The following is a 15,814-nucleotide window of genomic DNA, read 5'->3' on the forward strand; positions in this document are numbered from 1 at the left end:
GGCACTGCCTGAGCTGTGTAGCAGCAGTGGAGTGTAGTGGCAGCTTGATAAGCAGGCAGCTGGCTACCTGGTGGGGCTTCATCCTCAGCTGAGGTGTTCCTCAGGTGTGATGCAGCTGGGGAAGAAGGTCTGCAAGCCAACCATGAGGGAGCTGCTGGAAGAGGAGATACTGTTCTGTATCCAGCTGGCTGAAGTGTCCAGAAGTCAGAGCCTGCCAGGGTGGAGCTTCCCTTTGCTCCCTTCCCCCTACTAAAAACCCCCTGATTTTGGTGACAGAGAAATTGTGCCAGTTCAAAATACTGTCTGTGATATTTGCTTGTCAAAGTGGAAAAAACAGGATTCTGAATTCAACTTTCAGATTAATTCCATAGCCACCAAGAAATAAGTACCCATGCAGAGTTGTCCTCCACTTTTCTTCTGTGTGAGGTGCATCTAGCTCAGGTGTACGTGGACAGCATCTGAGGAGTCCCACTTCTGAACTTCCATTTGAATGAAGATCATGACAAATTTGTTATTTCTTGAATACTGTCAGTGCAGAGGGACCTTATGCATCCCAGGCAGCAAAAATTTAGTATATGCATTGTCAGGTATTTTGGGGATCAAGTGGCAGCTACAGAGACATTTGAGAGTGTCAGTGATGATGGAGGCATACCTTTGAGGATATACTGTACATTCCTCACATATTTATCAGTAAATCACAAAATTAAAGAGTATGTTTTAATTGATACACTTGTGATTCCTCTGAACTGTCATTCATGGTTTTTCCTGAAGATTGCGATCCTTTCAATTCACCTACAGTGAGTTGTAACAACACCTTCAATGTTGTTTGTACATCAGTCATTTTGGCTGTGGCCATTATGAGTAAACACCTCAAATTAATGCCAAGCTATTCCAGTATGCACTTACTGAAGAGCTTTTGAATATTGTTCTTCACGATAGAGTTCTTGGGTCCATCAGTTCAGTCTGCCAGGGCAGAATAAAATCTTCAGGGAGTTCAGAGCTGGGAAGTGACCTCAGCCAGCTGAGATTCAGCTTTGATTTTCTGCACCTTTCAAGCCTACTGATTCAACCAGATCTCCCACCTTCAAAATTTCTATAAGTAAAATCCCCCAGGCATTTTAAGTGGATAACTGATAGTTCTGCTTATTAATTTTGTGTTTGTTTCCTAGCTGGGCTTTAACTTTTGGGAAAGGCCTCCACTGTGCTGTTATCTGACTGAACTCTTTTCCCTTTCCATCTGTCTTCACTAAAAAAACTAGGAGTAGAAAACTGTTGCAGATGTTAGGCACAGCGCTCAGCAGGAACCTCACTGAATGAGAAGGGATGACATTTGTGCACAGCTCCTTTCCTCTGCTCCCTCCTTTCTGACAGTACCGTTGCATTTTAATCATCTCTGTTCTAATCTCGCTGATGAATTCTCCCAAGGAATCAGTTTTGGGGTACAAGGCTAATACATGTTTTGAGAAGCCCATAATCCCCTTTTCTAGGGTCTGTATGATACATTCAGATTAATCAATCAACAGTCTCTGAATATTTCGTAGAAAAACTTTATAGAAACTTTATGCTCTTCTGAACCACCAGTGAGGTCAATTTATACTCCTGGTTACTGCTAGATACTCTATAAAAGTCAAAACAGTCTGTAGCATATGTACAGGAACCATTCTGTTCCATTCTTAAGTTCAACATATGAAACAACATGAATGAAATGTTTCATTATCTGTTCCTCACACATACCCTGATCTCCAGGAAAAATGAAAATACGAGAGTTTCTAAAGCAGACGAGTTTTCAGGAGTGGACTGTATTTTTAGATGCTCATTTCCTCATTCTGCCCAAACTGTTATATCTGCCTTTGCCCATTCTGTTTTAAAATTTAGAGATTCAGACACTTTATTTTTCTTTCTTGTTTAGCAGAAGATTCTTTAAATATTTTCTATTCTTCCAGTAAGTCTATTGTTGTCCTGCAAGAGGAATGAGCGTAAACTTCACGGTGCCTTTTGTACCCTTTTTGTGCTTGTACATGTGCATACGGTATCTGGAGGCTGCAAAGGCTTGTTCATGCTGCCATTTATCATTTTTTGTTTGCTTTTACAGATTGTTTGTAAGAGTTCATCATAACTGTTTATAGCAGCCCTGAACTCTCTATTAAATAAAATTTCAACAAGTGGTTACCCTAGTTTCAAGGTTTCCTCTTAGTGGGGAGTCTGAAGTCAATTGCCTGTTTGGACATTCTTTTCTCAGTTTTGAGACTGTTTTCTCCTGATCATTACATCTTTACCACCTTAGATTAAAACATACGTGTTTAAAATTATATTAGTCTTTAAAATGTTTAAAATCATATTAATCAAACTGTCATTACCACACTTGGTATTTCATACCAAACAAGTATTGGGTTTTTTCTGTGAGATTGCATGTTTAGCATTTGCATTCCCTAACTGAGCCATTTCTGGAAAATGGGAATAATATCCAAAAACAACATGTAATTTTATTCCAGCATACACAAACAAATCTGTGCCAACCCTGAATTACAGACCTGACTGTTTTGTTTCATGATTTCTGATTTCTAATGGATTTATTTTATGACCTTTTATTCTGGTCTTGCCCTTATTTGACCCCCTTGTCATGCTGTGCTCTGGTTGGGTTTTTTTTAATTTTATTTTTCCATACCTTCATGCTCTTCAGGTATACACTTCTTTGTTGATTCAGTTTTTGTATTTTAGGAATAACAATTGAACACTTCAAATAAAATTTCAGCTGAATTCAAATTCTCATTCTGAGCTACTGCAACAGGTTAATCTGTTGTCCCCTGATCTGCACATCCCATTAAAGCATCCCCATAGTCATGGTATTCATTCCTGAGTATGTCCTCAGTGAATTAATTTCTATTAATTTCTTCAAGAATTCAGTCCTAAAAATGTGATTTTTTTTTTTTTTTGACAGACATATATATTGCACACATTGGAACTATGGCTTGTCTTCTCATCTGGACATTTCTCATGTATTGCTCTTGATTGATTTGGGCATCAGAAAAGCTAAATAGTAACTTAGATTCTTCATATTCTTTGGCTGTTCTCCCTCAGGAGTGGGAGGGTCAAAAAGGCTGAGTCTGTATGGACATGCCTAAAGGGAAGCCCTATATATTTTCAGTGTGGGGTTTTTTTTTCCTGTTAGTACTAATGCATTTACATTTCATTTCACATGCTTGATTTTTAAAACAAAAGTCTATGCCTCCTGAGGGGTGAACTAGCTTTTTCTAGTTTTTATAAGCATCTCCTCACACTGGTGTTGTCTGTAAACACTTGAATCCTTCAGGACCGAAGAATGGAACTCAGTGTCAGTAAACAAATCACGTTTATTGCCCCCTAAGAGTTTACACAATGACAAAAATCAAGCCTCCAGAGAGTCATATTGTAAAAAGAAACAGTTGGTTTAAATTAGGTTTCCATGTGAAATATAACTACTTTTTATGGATGTTGTGGGAACATAAACTGGAAAGAAAATCTGCACACTGATAAAATGAAGATTTGATTTTTATTTTTTTAAATGCAAGCACAGTCATGTACTAAGTTGATTTCTGATTCTGGTATTAATTATTCATCAAACAGAAGTTGCTCATATGATCACACTTAGAAAGAAAGGTGGTTTTTTTTGTTTGTTTGCTTCATTTTTGATGATGCAAACAGATAATGTGAATTATCTTAAATGTTCGATGCATATAGAAATTAGCAAATTTGTGCATTAAATAAATCTACCAGTTTTATGAAATTAACCCAAACCAAAAAAATTCCAGTTTATCAACTTTTACTGTCTGTGTTGAAAGAACAAGGGTTATTCAGTGTGAGGCTGGGATTTGTAAGCCACGTAAATGAGAATTTACACTGCAGATCTCTCTGGCAGCTTTAGGAACCAGCGCTAGCTTAAGCTGTCCATTTTCTTCTGTGGCCTCAATGCATATTCACAATATCTTCTATTAAGATGCAGTAGTTCTTTGTTTAGTAGAAGTTTTTCTAGAGTAGTTAATTATTGAACTGTTGTCATGTGGATATGTCTCTGTGTAAGTTGTGTTTGCAATGCGTATGTGATTTGGCCATGAGTGTATAAGTGGAATTTTGACTGATAACCTCCTGATGGAAAAAAACCCCAAACCACCAAACAAAAAAACCCACATTATCTGTCGAGTATACATGCATGCTCCAAGTGACATTGCTTTGTTTGACTGTACTATCTGGTTTATTTTACAAGGTGAGCTCGTGGGTTACCTGGCTGATCCTGACTGCAGGTTCTATGGAGGAGAAACGAGAAGTCTTCTCATATTTAGTACATGTGGCAAAATGCTGCTGGAATATGGGCAACTACAACGCTGTAATGGAATTTCTGGCAGGGCTGAGGTACTGGCAACTCTTTTTTTTAAATGGCTTTTCAGTGACAGATTACACTTCAGCTTCTGTTAAGCAGATGTCTCTGGAGAACAATGAAGTAAACAGAAATCTGTGGCTAAATCACATCATCTCAAGTGACTTTCTAGTAATCCCTTTTGGATAAATGAAGCATGCTAAATGCTTTTTTTTCCTCAAAATGCACTAGAGACTCTTATCAGTTCTCATGGTACATGCTGAATATGTTGCATTAGAAAACATCCTTTTTTTTTTTTTTAATAGAAATTTTTTTAATGTGAAAAGAAAATGGGAAAGCAGTTGTGGTTTATCTAGTGAGCTACAACTAGTGTAACTTGGGGTAGGAGTCTCCAGAACACAAGTGAAACAATTGTGGTGACATTCTAAAAGGATCAGTCTTAAATATTAAAACAAACAAACAAACAAACAAACAAACCCCTGAAGAACCAAAAAAAAACCCAACAAAACCAAACAGCCCAATCTGGTTTTTAACCCCTCCAGTTAACATATACAGATTGATGTTGGGATCTTGTGTTGTCATGGCCTTATATAGAGGACCTGCAGTATCTCCAAGAGAAAGAGAGAGTAGGAGGTTAAAGACAGTTCACTGCTTGCTTCCCTGTGGAATTACAGGTTCACCATGCAGGGCTGAGTGAGCCAGAAAGCAGTGCCTTAGGTCTGGCAGTTCACAGGGCAGCAAATGGGACCAAACGAGGAAGAGTTAAGATCAGATTTCCCTTCTCTTAGCTTTAATCCTCCTTGTATATAGTGTTTGTGTAACAAAGCTCTAAAGTGTTTGCATTGCTGTTTCTTGTTGTTTAGTAAGAATTCTCATTGAGCTATTTGTTTGTGTTTTGGGTATATAAAACATACGTGGAACACACATAGGCATGGGGAATACATTTCAGCAGAGTACATCCACAATCTGCAAGCCATGTGAGTTATGAGGGAAAATGCAAAGCCAATTAAGGGCTTAATTTTATCTCTAAAGCATCTGCACAGCACAAGGGAAAGAGAGGAGTGGAAGGCCAGTGCTGATTAGCAGTGTTTCTGGGACAGGGACAGAAAGTGGGGTTAAGGGCATTCTATTGTGAGCATTTCTATAGACCTTTTGGTATGTCTGAAGCCAGAGGTGGACAGAAAGGCCATATAATTGCACAGACATACAGCTCAGATGGTGAGAGAACTCCCAGAGGTACTCACAGTTCTTGGAGCTATTTCTGTTTGAAATCAGTTTCTTTTCAGCTGCAGCTCTGCACTGGTGCCTGAGAACTGAAACCTGGTCTTGACTTCCTTATTTCCATGAAAATAAATAGTTTGTGAGCAAAACAGGAAAAAAAACCCTTTTTTAATTTTGTAAAAATACATTGGATTAAAAAACACCAGCTTTTGCTAACTTCATGGGTGGCTCATAAAATAATTACAAGAATTTGTAAGAAACAGTCTGGTTTATCTTTGTGTCATTTCCTTAATCTTTTCTTATTTCTTTCTAGGTCCTTAGAAATTTTAGACAATTGCACAATGGAATTGTTAGAAGGCCTGCTGGTATATCTTACACAGCTGGGCTTTTGTTAAAATGTGACCTGTTACTCCAGTAGATCAGACTGCTTGTGTCTCCCTTTTAGCTTTGTTCTTTAATAGTTCTGAGGGCAGAAATATCTTAAAAACAATGACCTTGATTTCATTCATTCATTTGTTCATTCATTCATTTATTTCTGAGCAATGATAGTTTCCTCTATTACTTATATGCTGTGGGTGTTGGACTTGAAGGTAAATTGTTTAAAATTTTTTAAATACATATTGTGATCTCTTTTTGCAACAGGTCAAGAAAAGTTTTAAAAATGTGGCAATTTATGGACCAGTCTGATATTGAAACCATGCGGAGTCTGAAAGACGCCATGGCACAACATGAGTCATCATCCGAATACAGGAAAGTGGTCAACAGGGCACTCAATATTCCAGGCTGTAAAGTTGTTCCTTTCTGTGGTGTATTTTTAAAAGAGCTTTGCGAAGTTTTGGATGGAGCATCAAGCCTCATCAGACTCTGTCCACGATATAACTCACAAGAAGAAACGTTAGAGGTAAATGAGATAAGTGTTTAAAGATGTTATGTTTGTAGCCGTCCAGTGCTTTATGTTATGTAATTTTATACAAAGGCATTATCTAATTAATATTTTCTAAACCAGGTAGTTACTAGACTGTTGAGTTGCATGGACCTCGATTTAATTTCCATAGTTACTTAGCAATTTAGGTTGGTTGTTTATATGTAGTTCAGTATCAGAGTACTGAGAAATTAGCATTAGTAGCAAAGGATCATCTTTATACTTTGGGTAAAGTAAGTATGTAGAGCCTTAATTATTTTCTGTTAAATGCTCTGACCTTCCACTTAACTTGTGGATTGGAAAGTTTTCAGTTTCTTAAAAATGCAGTTTAGTAGCACAGTGGATCAAGCTTCTCTTCCGCAGAAAGAAACAGTTCCTTTGAGTTTTATCATTTTGGCTTTAAAAGAAAAATGCCCCTGTTAGATGAAGAGATTAAGACTCAGGCTTTTTAAAAGTTTTCAGGAATTACTGTAATTTACATTACTTGATTTATGAAGTGATTTGGTCTATTTTGGATTGCAAGTGGGCACAAAATCCCATTGGAAGCTAATAGGAAATAAGTGCTAAAATATTCTTAGTTGTAAAAATTTCTACAGTGCGAAACAGATGACACAAGATGCTATTTATAACTATACTAATCTTTTAGATATCTCTAGTTTGTTTCAGATTACAGTGGACAAGATAATTTCTTGCAACGAGTAGGTCAAGATGGTTTAAATAATCCAGAAAAGGAATCAACAACAAACAGTATCTTCCAAACTATCCGGAGCTGCAATCGCAGTTTGGAATCTGAGGAGGGTGAAGATAATGTTAGTGAAGGGAGCAATTCAAGAAAAAACTCTTTGAAGGACAAAAACCGGTACCAGTAGGTTTCATTTTATTTACTGTCATCAACTGTATGTTTCTTGGGTTTAATTTTTAATTTTCTTATACCAAGGCTTGCTTTTAGCAATAAGGGCAACTTTAATGCTTTCTCTTGTATTTATCTTCAAACTCAGAGCTTTTTTCCTTTGCAGTTACTCTTAAGTATCTGATACTCAACTGCTTGGAAACTCTCTGTATAGTTATATTTTCCCTCATGATGTAATTACTTCCTCTCATGATAAGGGTAAATCCTTTTCGTCTTACACATAGAACTTTAAAAATCCACAGTTACAATTACAGTTTTGATCTCTAGTGACAGGAATAGCACCAGGACATATTTGTTATCAGAGCTCAGAACATTATATTCTGCATGCTCATGCAGCGTTCTGCCCCCTTCAAAATAAAGGTTATTTATTATCCTTCAAAAGACCTGTTCTTTTAAGGACATGTTACTTTGAGGCTTTAAAATTTTGTCAAGAAAACATTTGTGAGTACACGTTTTTAATTCTCAGGTTGCTGTAATCCTGCTATTTTGCAAAGAATTTTACTTCATTGTGCTCCATGTCAAAAGTAGTCTCCAATTTCACTTTGAAGACCTGATATATTCTGTACTGTTCACCAGCAGGATATATGGTAAATGCAAAGTTTAAGACCCTACATGATCTTCTAGAATGTTGCTTTGCAATGAAGTCTCATTGCAAAGCCAGTGTAGACATAAGCGGGTCAGCTTTAAACTAAGTACCAGTTAGACTAATGCCAAATTAAGTGACATAACTGTACTGTTCTGAGGTGAAACACTGTAAAATTACATGGGGGGTTGCATAAAAATAACCTGCTTAAGTCACTGCTTGAGTTATTTTATTGATAATGTCTGTCAGAAATCCATATGTTCAGAACCATCCAACATATTTCAGTTACTTAAACAAAAAATCTAATAAGTGGCTGCCTGAGAAGCAACTACCATCTTCCTGCTTAAAATGCATTTATTTCATTAACATGTAATTCTAAATTTCATTTCAAATAAATAATCATTATTTCCTGAAAGAATGGTTTCTAATAGAATTATTCACATCTGGCTTTAGTTGCTTCTGGGAAGTGGAGCAGTAGATTAAGGCAAGAAAGACAGACCCAATTCTCTGTCCATTTACGTTATCCCTTAACTTGCTTCAGGCCAAATACTTTCTTCTAGGCATAATTTTTTATTCATTAATGTGCTTGAAAATCAACTTGCAAATCACAGTTCAAATGGAGAATAAGCTAGGCAAATCAACATTTCACTAGGATGAACAAAATAGAAATTAAATGTAAAAACAGTATGGAGAAAAATGAGGGGTTTTTTTATGTGTTTATGAAATAATTTCTTGGTAAATTAGTTATTTATGCTTTATATTTAAATATAACCTAGTAAATTTCACTCCAAGTAGGGATTAAATAATTAAAAAAAAAAAATGAATCCGAAATGAAAGTTTAAAATTCAAATGAGCAAAACTGCAGACAGATATTTAAAGTTTCCTGATTCAGAGCTATAACTACTCAGTTGGTAGTATCTGTACTTATGATGCAGCAAGTTCTGATTTTAACAGTAAAATGAGTTGTTGGAGAATACTTCTGAAATACTGATTTGGCTCAAGTACTTCATAGACTAGAAATTCCTTATTGACTTGCCATCTCTTTCCTGGGCATGCAGAGAGCTGGGTAAAGCGCAGGAGCAAATTGGTGCAGAGGCAGAAGGCCCATGTTCTGTTGTCCTTCTTGTATGGAGGCTGTGATTTTTGATTTTTTTTTTTTTTTTTTAATGCTATAAACAGATAAAGAGTTCTAAGGGAAAAATTTAGTCCTCTTTCTTGTGAGACCTGTCGTATTTGCATACAGTGTTATAAAATCCAACTTATATCATAAATATGTATTACCTGATAATTGTAGTGATGTCGTCATAAAGGCAGAAAAATACACTGCATAACATGTTCCTCATTACTTTATACTTGCAAGAAAGATTTTCAATTAGTTTTCCTTTTGATGATTTGGATTAGCATTGTGGAACATGAACACACCAAAGCTGGTAGGTTAATTTGATTTGAAGAAAATGAAAGGCATCTAATAGAATCAGTGGGCAGGGGGTATGATTAGTTTCCTGGTTGAATAAGCAAATAAGCTGTATCACTCTGTAATCAGTGACCCATCTAATTGCCCTAAATTTCTGTACATGCCAGATAAATATCAAACATTAATCTTTATTAGAACTCTATTTTGACAGTTCTCAAATAAGTTAAGGTAAGCAGGAAAATACAAAAAGCCTCAAAGTTTAAAATACAGTTTTTATGGAATTTTTACTCAACTGATCTATTAAGATACTCTAAACTTTGATCAGGCTTTATTAGTCTGATCTCATCTTCACTTTTAAGCTTTTCTAATTACAGTAAATAACCTATAAAATAATAGGGGAAAACCTTGGGTTTTTTTCTTTTTGCCTACCCTACAATTTTCTCCTCTAAAACTGCAACCTGTCTTACTGTTTTCTTATCTTTTCATTTCCATGCCTCTCAGTGCAGCACATAGAAAGAAAGCCTCTGGTTCAAACCGAGTTCTGTAAGTGTGTTCTCAGTAATCGACGGCCGTGTTGCTTTTGGCAGCTCCTGTCAGAGGTTCTGTTTCTGTACATGGCTCTCTGTGTGTGCCTGGCTTACCTGCTGCTTTACAGTTTAATCTGTGGCCTGCAACGTGCTGTCAAGTGTGAAATAAGGCATAAACAAAGTTCTGCTATTTCTGTCTCCGCTGTACTGGGCTCTTTCAGCCATCCACACCTTGTCTCAGAATACATTTTCTAGCATTTTTACAGAGACTTGTTTGATTGTTTTGAGGACATGGAGGAGAAAGAGCTGCTTCAGTTGTTTGTTTAATTTTAAAATGTTAATCTTGTATATTAAAGGTATATCTTTCAATTTACGTATGTCTTGTAAGACAATAGGGAGACAAGTTACATCAACTCAGTTACAATGCATGGCCTTTATTTTTAGAAATATTGCTTAAAGAAAATAGTTATTCTGTCAGTTCCCTCACCACAAGCAATAAATCCTCAGCCTATTGGCCACTTTTTTATAAATTTGGTGGAGAGTTAGAGACCTCACCCATTAATAAATTAATTTGTGGCCCAGGTAGAGAAGAGTTTTAGGGAAAACTAATGGTCATCTGTAGAGTTTAGCATTGGGAGATGGAGTATGTGACTTGTTCTAAGTCACAGCATGAATCATGTTTTGCTCAGTTGGTAGGACAGGGGCAGGAACTGAGAGTACTGTGGCAAGATGAAGGGGAAGCACAGAGGGTATTAGGACAAGATGTCTTGAAGGATATGTAGAGGAAGATGGTTTGTATTTTATTGGCTGGATATCCTTAGGAAAATTTGCTTCATTAGTTCTGTTGTGCACAGAACAGTTTGTTCTTTTTTTATGATCACTGAAGGAGTATCAAAATATTGAACATTTATATACTCATACACATTAGAAGCTTCTTCAGAGATGGCATTTTATTTAAACTGCCTCTTCTATGAGTTCAGTATTGTTGCTCTATATCTGCTGTTTCTAATTATGGCAAAATATTTCAAACATTTCAGTTGCTGTATGCAAGTTTCATGTTAATATTTTCATTAAGTAAAATTAAATTTTCTGTTGGAAAGTATCTGACAAAATTCTTCCTGCATTCTTTTAAGGAAGGTATGTATTTTAACCACTATTTTATTAGTGTTAATCAGAGTATTATATAGTATGAAAGGTGTGCATATTAAATCAGTAATAGAACAAAGATTAGAAGTCCTGTCTTCAGTCCACTAGATCCTACTAACAGTTTTCACATATGGTACCTGATATTTCAACTGAAGCAATCTTATGCTGTGAATTTAAAAACTTTAATCACTTGGCTTTAAGAACTGATCAGACATCTTTATTGTTAATGCAAAGTTTGGAAAGTTCTAAGAAAATATAATTATATTGCTACAGCATCTATTAATTCAAAATTTCAGTAACATAAATTGTAATATTGTAAAATCTATAGAGGTTCCTGTAAGTTGCAATTATGTTAATGATAGTATTCTATTTATTTAAACTGCAGCAAAAAAAGTATTTCTCAATCATAGCATAAATCAGCACATGTATCATTAAGTATAAATCTCTCATCTTTGCTCACATGCAGATTTATAATTGGAGATCTTTCAGATTCTGAAAGTGATATATTTGAGCAGTTGAAGGAATGGGAGACAAATTCAACAGAAGAGCAACAAAAGGCTTTCTGCCATGGGATAGAACTCATTCCCTGGTACGTGTTATCTATCAGGGCTGATGTCCATCAGTTCATGCAACAAGGGGCAACCGTCATTCATTATGACCAGGAGACACATCTCTCAGCACGTTGCTTTCTTCAGCTTCAGCCTGACAATAGTACTTTGACTTGGACAAAACCCACAACAGTTTGCCCTGCAAATGCTAAGGCAAAACTGAGTGTGCTGGGTAATACTGCTGAGCTTGGTAAATACCAGTTTCTTGGTAATACTGGACTGGTGGAAGGTTTTTTGGACTTGTTTTCAGCCAAGGCTGTATATATGGGACACTCGGGCATTGATATGCACACTGTGTGTGTTCAAAATAAACTTTGTAATATGTCCCTTGAAGAAAATGGTATAACACTACTTTATGGACTTCAGACTACTGATAATAAGTTGCTGCACTTTGTTGCTCCAAAATATACTGCCAGAATGCTGTATGATGGATTGCTGGAATTGACTAAAGCTGTAAGAAAAATGAGGAAATTCCCTGATCAAAGACTACAGTGGCTACGGAAACAGTATGTCAGCCTTTACCAGGTAAAAGATGCTGTGATTCTGTATAAGAAAATTTCAAAGTTATCAACAACTTAATGTAATCCAATCAGTTTCTGTTGTAAGTAAGGTTAGATTAAAGATGAGCACCAAATCTCAAACTTTGTAACACTACTTAAGTCAATAAGATCTGATTCTCATGTTATGTCAAACCTTACAAGTTTTGAGTACACTGAGGATAATTTTTTTTTTCTTGTAAAGCTCTTCATATGTTTGGAATAACTATTTTATTAAAGAAAAAACAATTACAGTACTTGAAAAGGAAGCTGAAATACAGAGTGACTAGAGTTAGGGCCAAAAAAACCCCACCAAGCAGCAAACAAAATAGCCCTTTGGTATCCATGCAATAATTAAAAATTGCCTCCTCTTGATGTTTTGTCTTTCAATGGTTCTTCAGAGATTTCTGTATTGTTGCTTTAAAAAATGTGTCTGTTCTTATTCTCCTTGTTTTGTTAACACTGAGAATTTTTGTAGGAGGATGGAAGGTTTGAAGGCCCAACCTTGGCTCAGGCTGTTGAACTGTTCGGAGGCAGACGATGGAGTGCAAGAAACACAAGCACGGGATCTCTCACCAAAAGCACTGAGAAACCTAATGTACAGAGAAACAACACTCTGGGAATAAGCACAGCTAAGAAAAAGAAGAAAGTACTCATAAGGGTAGAATATTTTGTTATTTGTGTATTTTGTTGCCTATCTGGCTGATTTGTTTTCTTCTTGCTGTTACTGTGTGGCTGTGTTCTGAACCAGAGGAAAAAAGTTAGATGATAATTTTAAAACTGTTTATTGCAGTTTCGGATTTTGTGGTTATTGTTTTCCAATAGTTTTGGTTTCTTTTCTCATGCTTGAAGCATTCTTAGGCTGTGTAGCTGCTGGGGCTAGCAGAAGGGGACAGAATCTTCTTGCAACCTTTAGGTATTGCCTCAGTATAAAGGTAAAATATTGGTAATAATAAAAATATTAACATGCAAAGTGACGTCTGGAGGCTAATGTTACTTTTTTAAATCGTTTTTATTTTCATATTTCCTGAAATATTACCACAGTTATTCCACCTCACGTTAGCATGCAGTTTTGTCTTGTGGGTGACAGAAATGTGACCTAGTCATGTTTTTTCTTTTTCCTTGGACTCAACTGCTTTCAGCAATAGGCAGGAGAGAGGATAATGCAGGACTAGCAGGTCTATACTACCACATATTCTTCTACTGGTCAGGTAGGGAAGATCCTTAAAGAAGAAGAACCATCCTCTTTAGGGCTCCTGTGCACCAATGCAATAGTGTAAAACCAGCTGAAACATTTTAGAGAGGTTCAGTCATTGTCATCTCTGTGTGATGTCAAACTGAGGTAACAGCTAGTGGTCCCACACTTCACTATGTATCCTGTGTAAGTTGTCTCTTTTCTACTGGTATTGGCCTTACCAGGAGTCTGTTTCATAAGGAGTAGCTGATTTATCTCATAGTTTTGTTACAGGTTGCACTACAAAGAATGGAAATAGTAGTGGGTTTGGGATGTTTATTATGGTGCTCATTATTTCCAGGGTGAAAGTGGAGAGGCCACTGATGATGAAATGGCAACTCGGAAGGCAAAAAGCTGTAAGGAATATCGTAATAGAAGTGGCTCAGATCCTCAAGATATTGATGAACAAGAAGAAGCAGGTAGGTATATTGCTTCAGTACTTTAAGGTCCATCAGGTTTTTGTTCAAAGGCTTTTTATGCTGACATTTTTTTTGACGTTAAAAATGAATTTATTATGTAAACCTACTTTTGCAGTTGAAACTCCAAATGCTTTAAGCTTTTAAATTAATTTCTGTATTTGTTAATGATTGTTCTTTCACTTAGTAGCACTCTCTTTCCATTAAGATGAAAAGTAAGTGTTGTTCAGTATGTCCATTAAGTGCAAGTGTTGTTCAGTATGGACTTTTTTGGCTGTTCTGGGACAAATCTAGAATGCTGTTTGTGTCTTACTCTGTGTTAATGAATTGGACAAAAGCATTTTTATTAGCCCAGATGTAACTGCGATGAAAACTTTTGTTTTCTCCATAGATCAAAATATTATTATTAATGCTTCTCCATCTAACAACCTGCCTTCAAGAAGAGCTCACTCTCTGACAGCATCTGGGTCTCCAAATTTAGGAGCTACATCACCCTCACCAGCAAGACCAGTCTCCTCTCCTGTAATATCTTCAAGCAAAAGTCAGTCTAGGTAAGGATTTAAATCAATGCTCTGATTTAAAAAGAAAAAAAACTACCGTTACTTATCATCAAATGTGGGGTTTGTGCCAAACTAGCAAAATCTGACAAAAACAACACCAGAGATGCCATTAGCTTTTTTGCAGACATCTAAAACACATTGTAGGACAACGTAGGACATTTAATCTGAAATACTGTGAATCTGAGGATGGCTTTGTAGCAAGTCCCTGAGCAGCATGCTTCAGTTTATGTCTGTTACAGAAGGGGATTGGAATGTTGTTCCAAAACGACACAAATATGGAGTTTAACTCTTTCCCAAGATCTTCTCCAAAACATAGTTATAGACATGTTCATAATGAAAATCAGCAGCAATGTTCTAGATGTGTGAACTGAAGCTCTGAAGTTTCTCAGCACAATTCATCTCTACCTGGGGGAATAATAACTTTTACTAACGTTCCTGGTGGCGATTGCAGTATTGTCTTGGGAATCAGAGGAACAGATTTGAAATCTTTTTCTTATAAGCCTCTTTTCCTTGAATATTCATCCTTTTTATGTTACTTAGGCAGTGTAAAAGCTCGTTATGTTACGTGCAGTGGCATAGTGCACTATTGTATTAATTGTATCAGTAGTAATGTGGTGATTACAGTGATAATAATAATATAACAACCATAATATGTCAGGGATGTGGATGGTACTTGGTAACATAAAGAAGATAGTCTCAACAGAGGCTTTCCAGTAGCTTTTAAGAGAATGAATACTGGAATATGGTTGTGAATATTAATCTTCAGGGTTCCACAAGAGCAGTAGTAAACAATGGAAGAGATTACTGATGTTGGTATAACATAACTTCGGAAGAGGTGTTTGTGGAATTGTTCCTGTTGTGTGTTTCTTGGGGATTTTATTTATACTTAAAATAGTTGGATTTAGCAACAGGTGTGGGAGTGGACAGATGTGGTTGGCTTAAAACTGCTTAACACTGCTTTCTGAGATTCTTACCATGTTTTTTACTTTTTGTTCCTTACTATCATTCACAAACTTGGATTTGTGTCTCTAAGCTTTCATCTTTGGTTATGGGTTTTTTTAGTGGTGGTGTTTTTTTTTTTTTTTTTTAGTATTAGAACAGATTTCTTTTACGTTAAACTGAAGAAATACTGCTTTACTACCTCTGGAAAATGCTTCTGTGTTTTGCTAATCTGCTTTTTGGTTTTATGCCAAAATGCTTGTTTTTCTCTAAAAGAGATTAAAAGGCTCAATGGGGAACTTGCGTTCCCTGGGGAAGGACAGCTAATGTTCTTTTAAATCCTCTCAGTCCTGGGTTTCTGTGCAGATCCCTGCATAGCTTTGCACTGTGGGCCTCCCCAAGTTATCACAGGTTTTCCCTGGCAAAGTTTCCTCGGCAACTCCTTGG

At 36.4% G+C, this 15,814-nt stretch overlaps 1 protein-coding gene across 5 annotated transcripts in view; it reads left to right on the top strand.

Moving 5' to 3' along the window:
• Window positions 1-15,814, top strand: part of PLCE1 (phospholipase C epsilon 1) — a 144,621-nt gene that overhangs the window by 98,466 nt on the left and 30,341 nt on the right. For 3 of the 5 annotated variants that reach the window (XM_027909440.1, XM_027909455.1, XM_027909446.1), the window contains exons 5-12: window positions 4,241-4,386; window positions 6,215-6,473; window positions 7,151-7,359; window positions 9,903-9,944; window positions 11,541-12,207; window positions 12,697-12,879; window positions 13,754-13,871; window positions 14,260-14,419. In XM_027909440.1, coding sequence (XP_027765241.1) covers window positions 4,241-4,386; window positions 6,215-6,473; window positions 7,151-7,359; window positions 9,903-9,944; window positions 11,541-12,207; window positions 12,697-12,879; window positions 13,754-13,871; window positions 14,260-14,419 — 1,784 coding nt within the window. The remainder of the gene's footprint in view (window positions 1-4,240; window positions 4,387-6,214; window positions 6,474-7,150; window positions 7,360-9,902; window positions 9,945-11,540; window positions 12,208-12,696; window positions 12,880-13,753; window positions 13,872-14,259; window positions 14,420-15,814) is intronic. The other 2 variants (XM_027909461.1, XM_027909469.1) reach the window with 1 other exon arrangement.

Source organism: Empidonax traillii, unplaced genomic scaffold (genome assembly GCF_003031625.1).
Source record: "Empidonax traillii isolate 1590-97213 ecotype Southwest subspecies unplaced genomic scaffold, ASM303162v1 scaffold27:size3997909, whole genome shotgun sequence".
Classification (NCBI taxonomy): domain Eukaryota; kingdom Metazoa; phylum Chordata; class Aves; order Passeriformes; family Tyrannidae; genus Empidonax; species Empidonax traillii.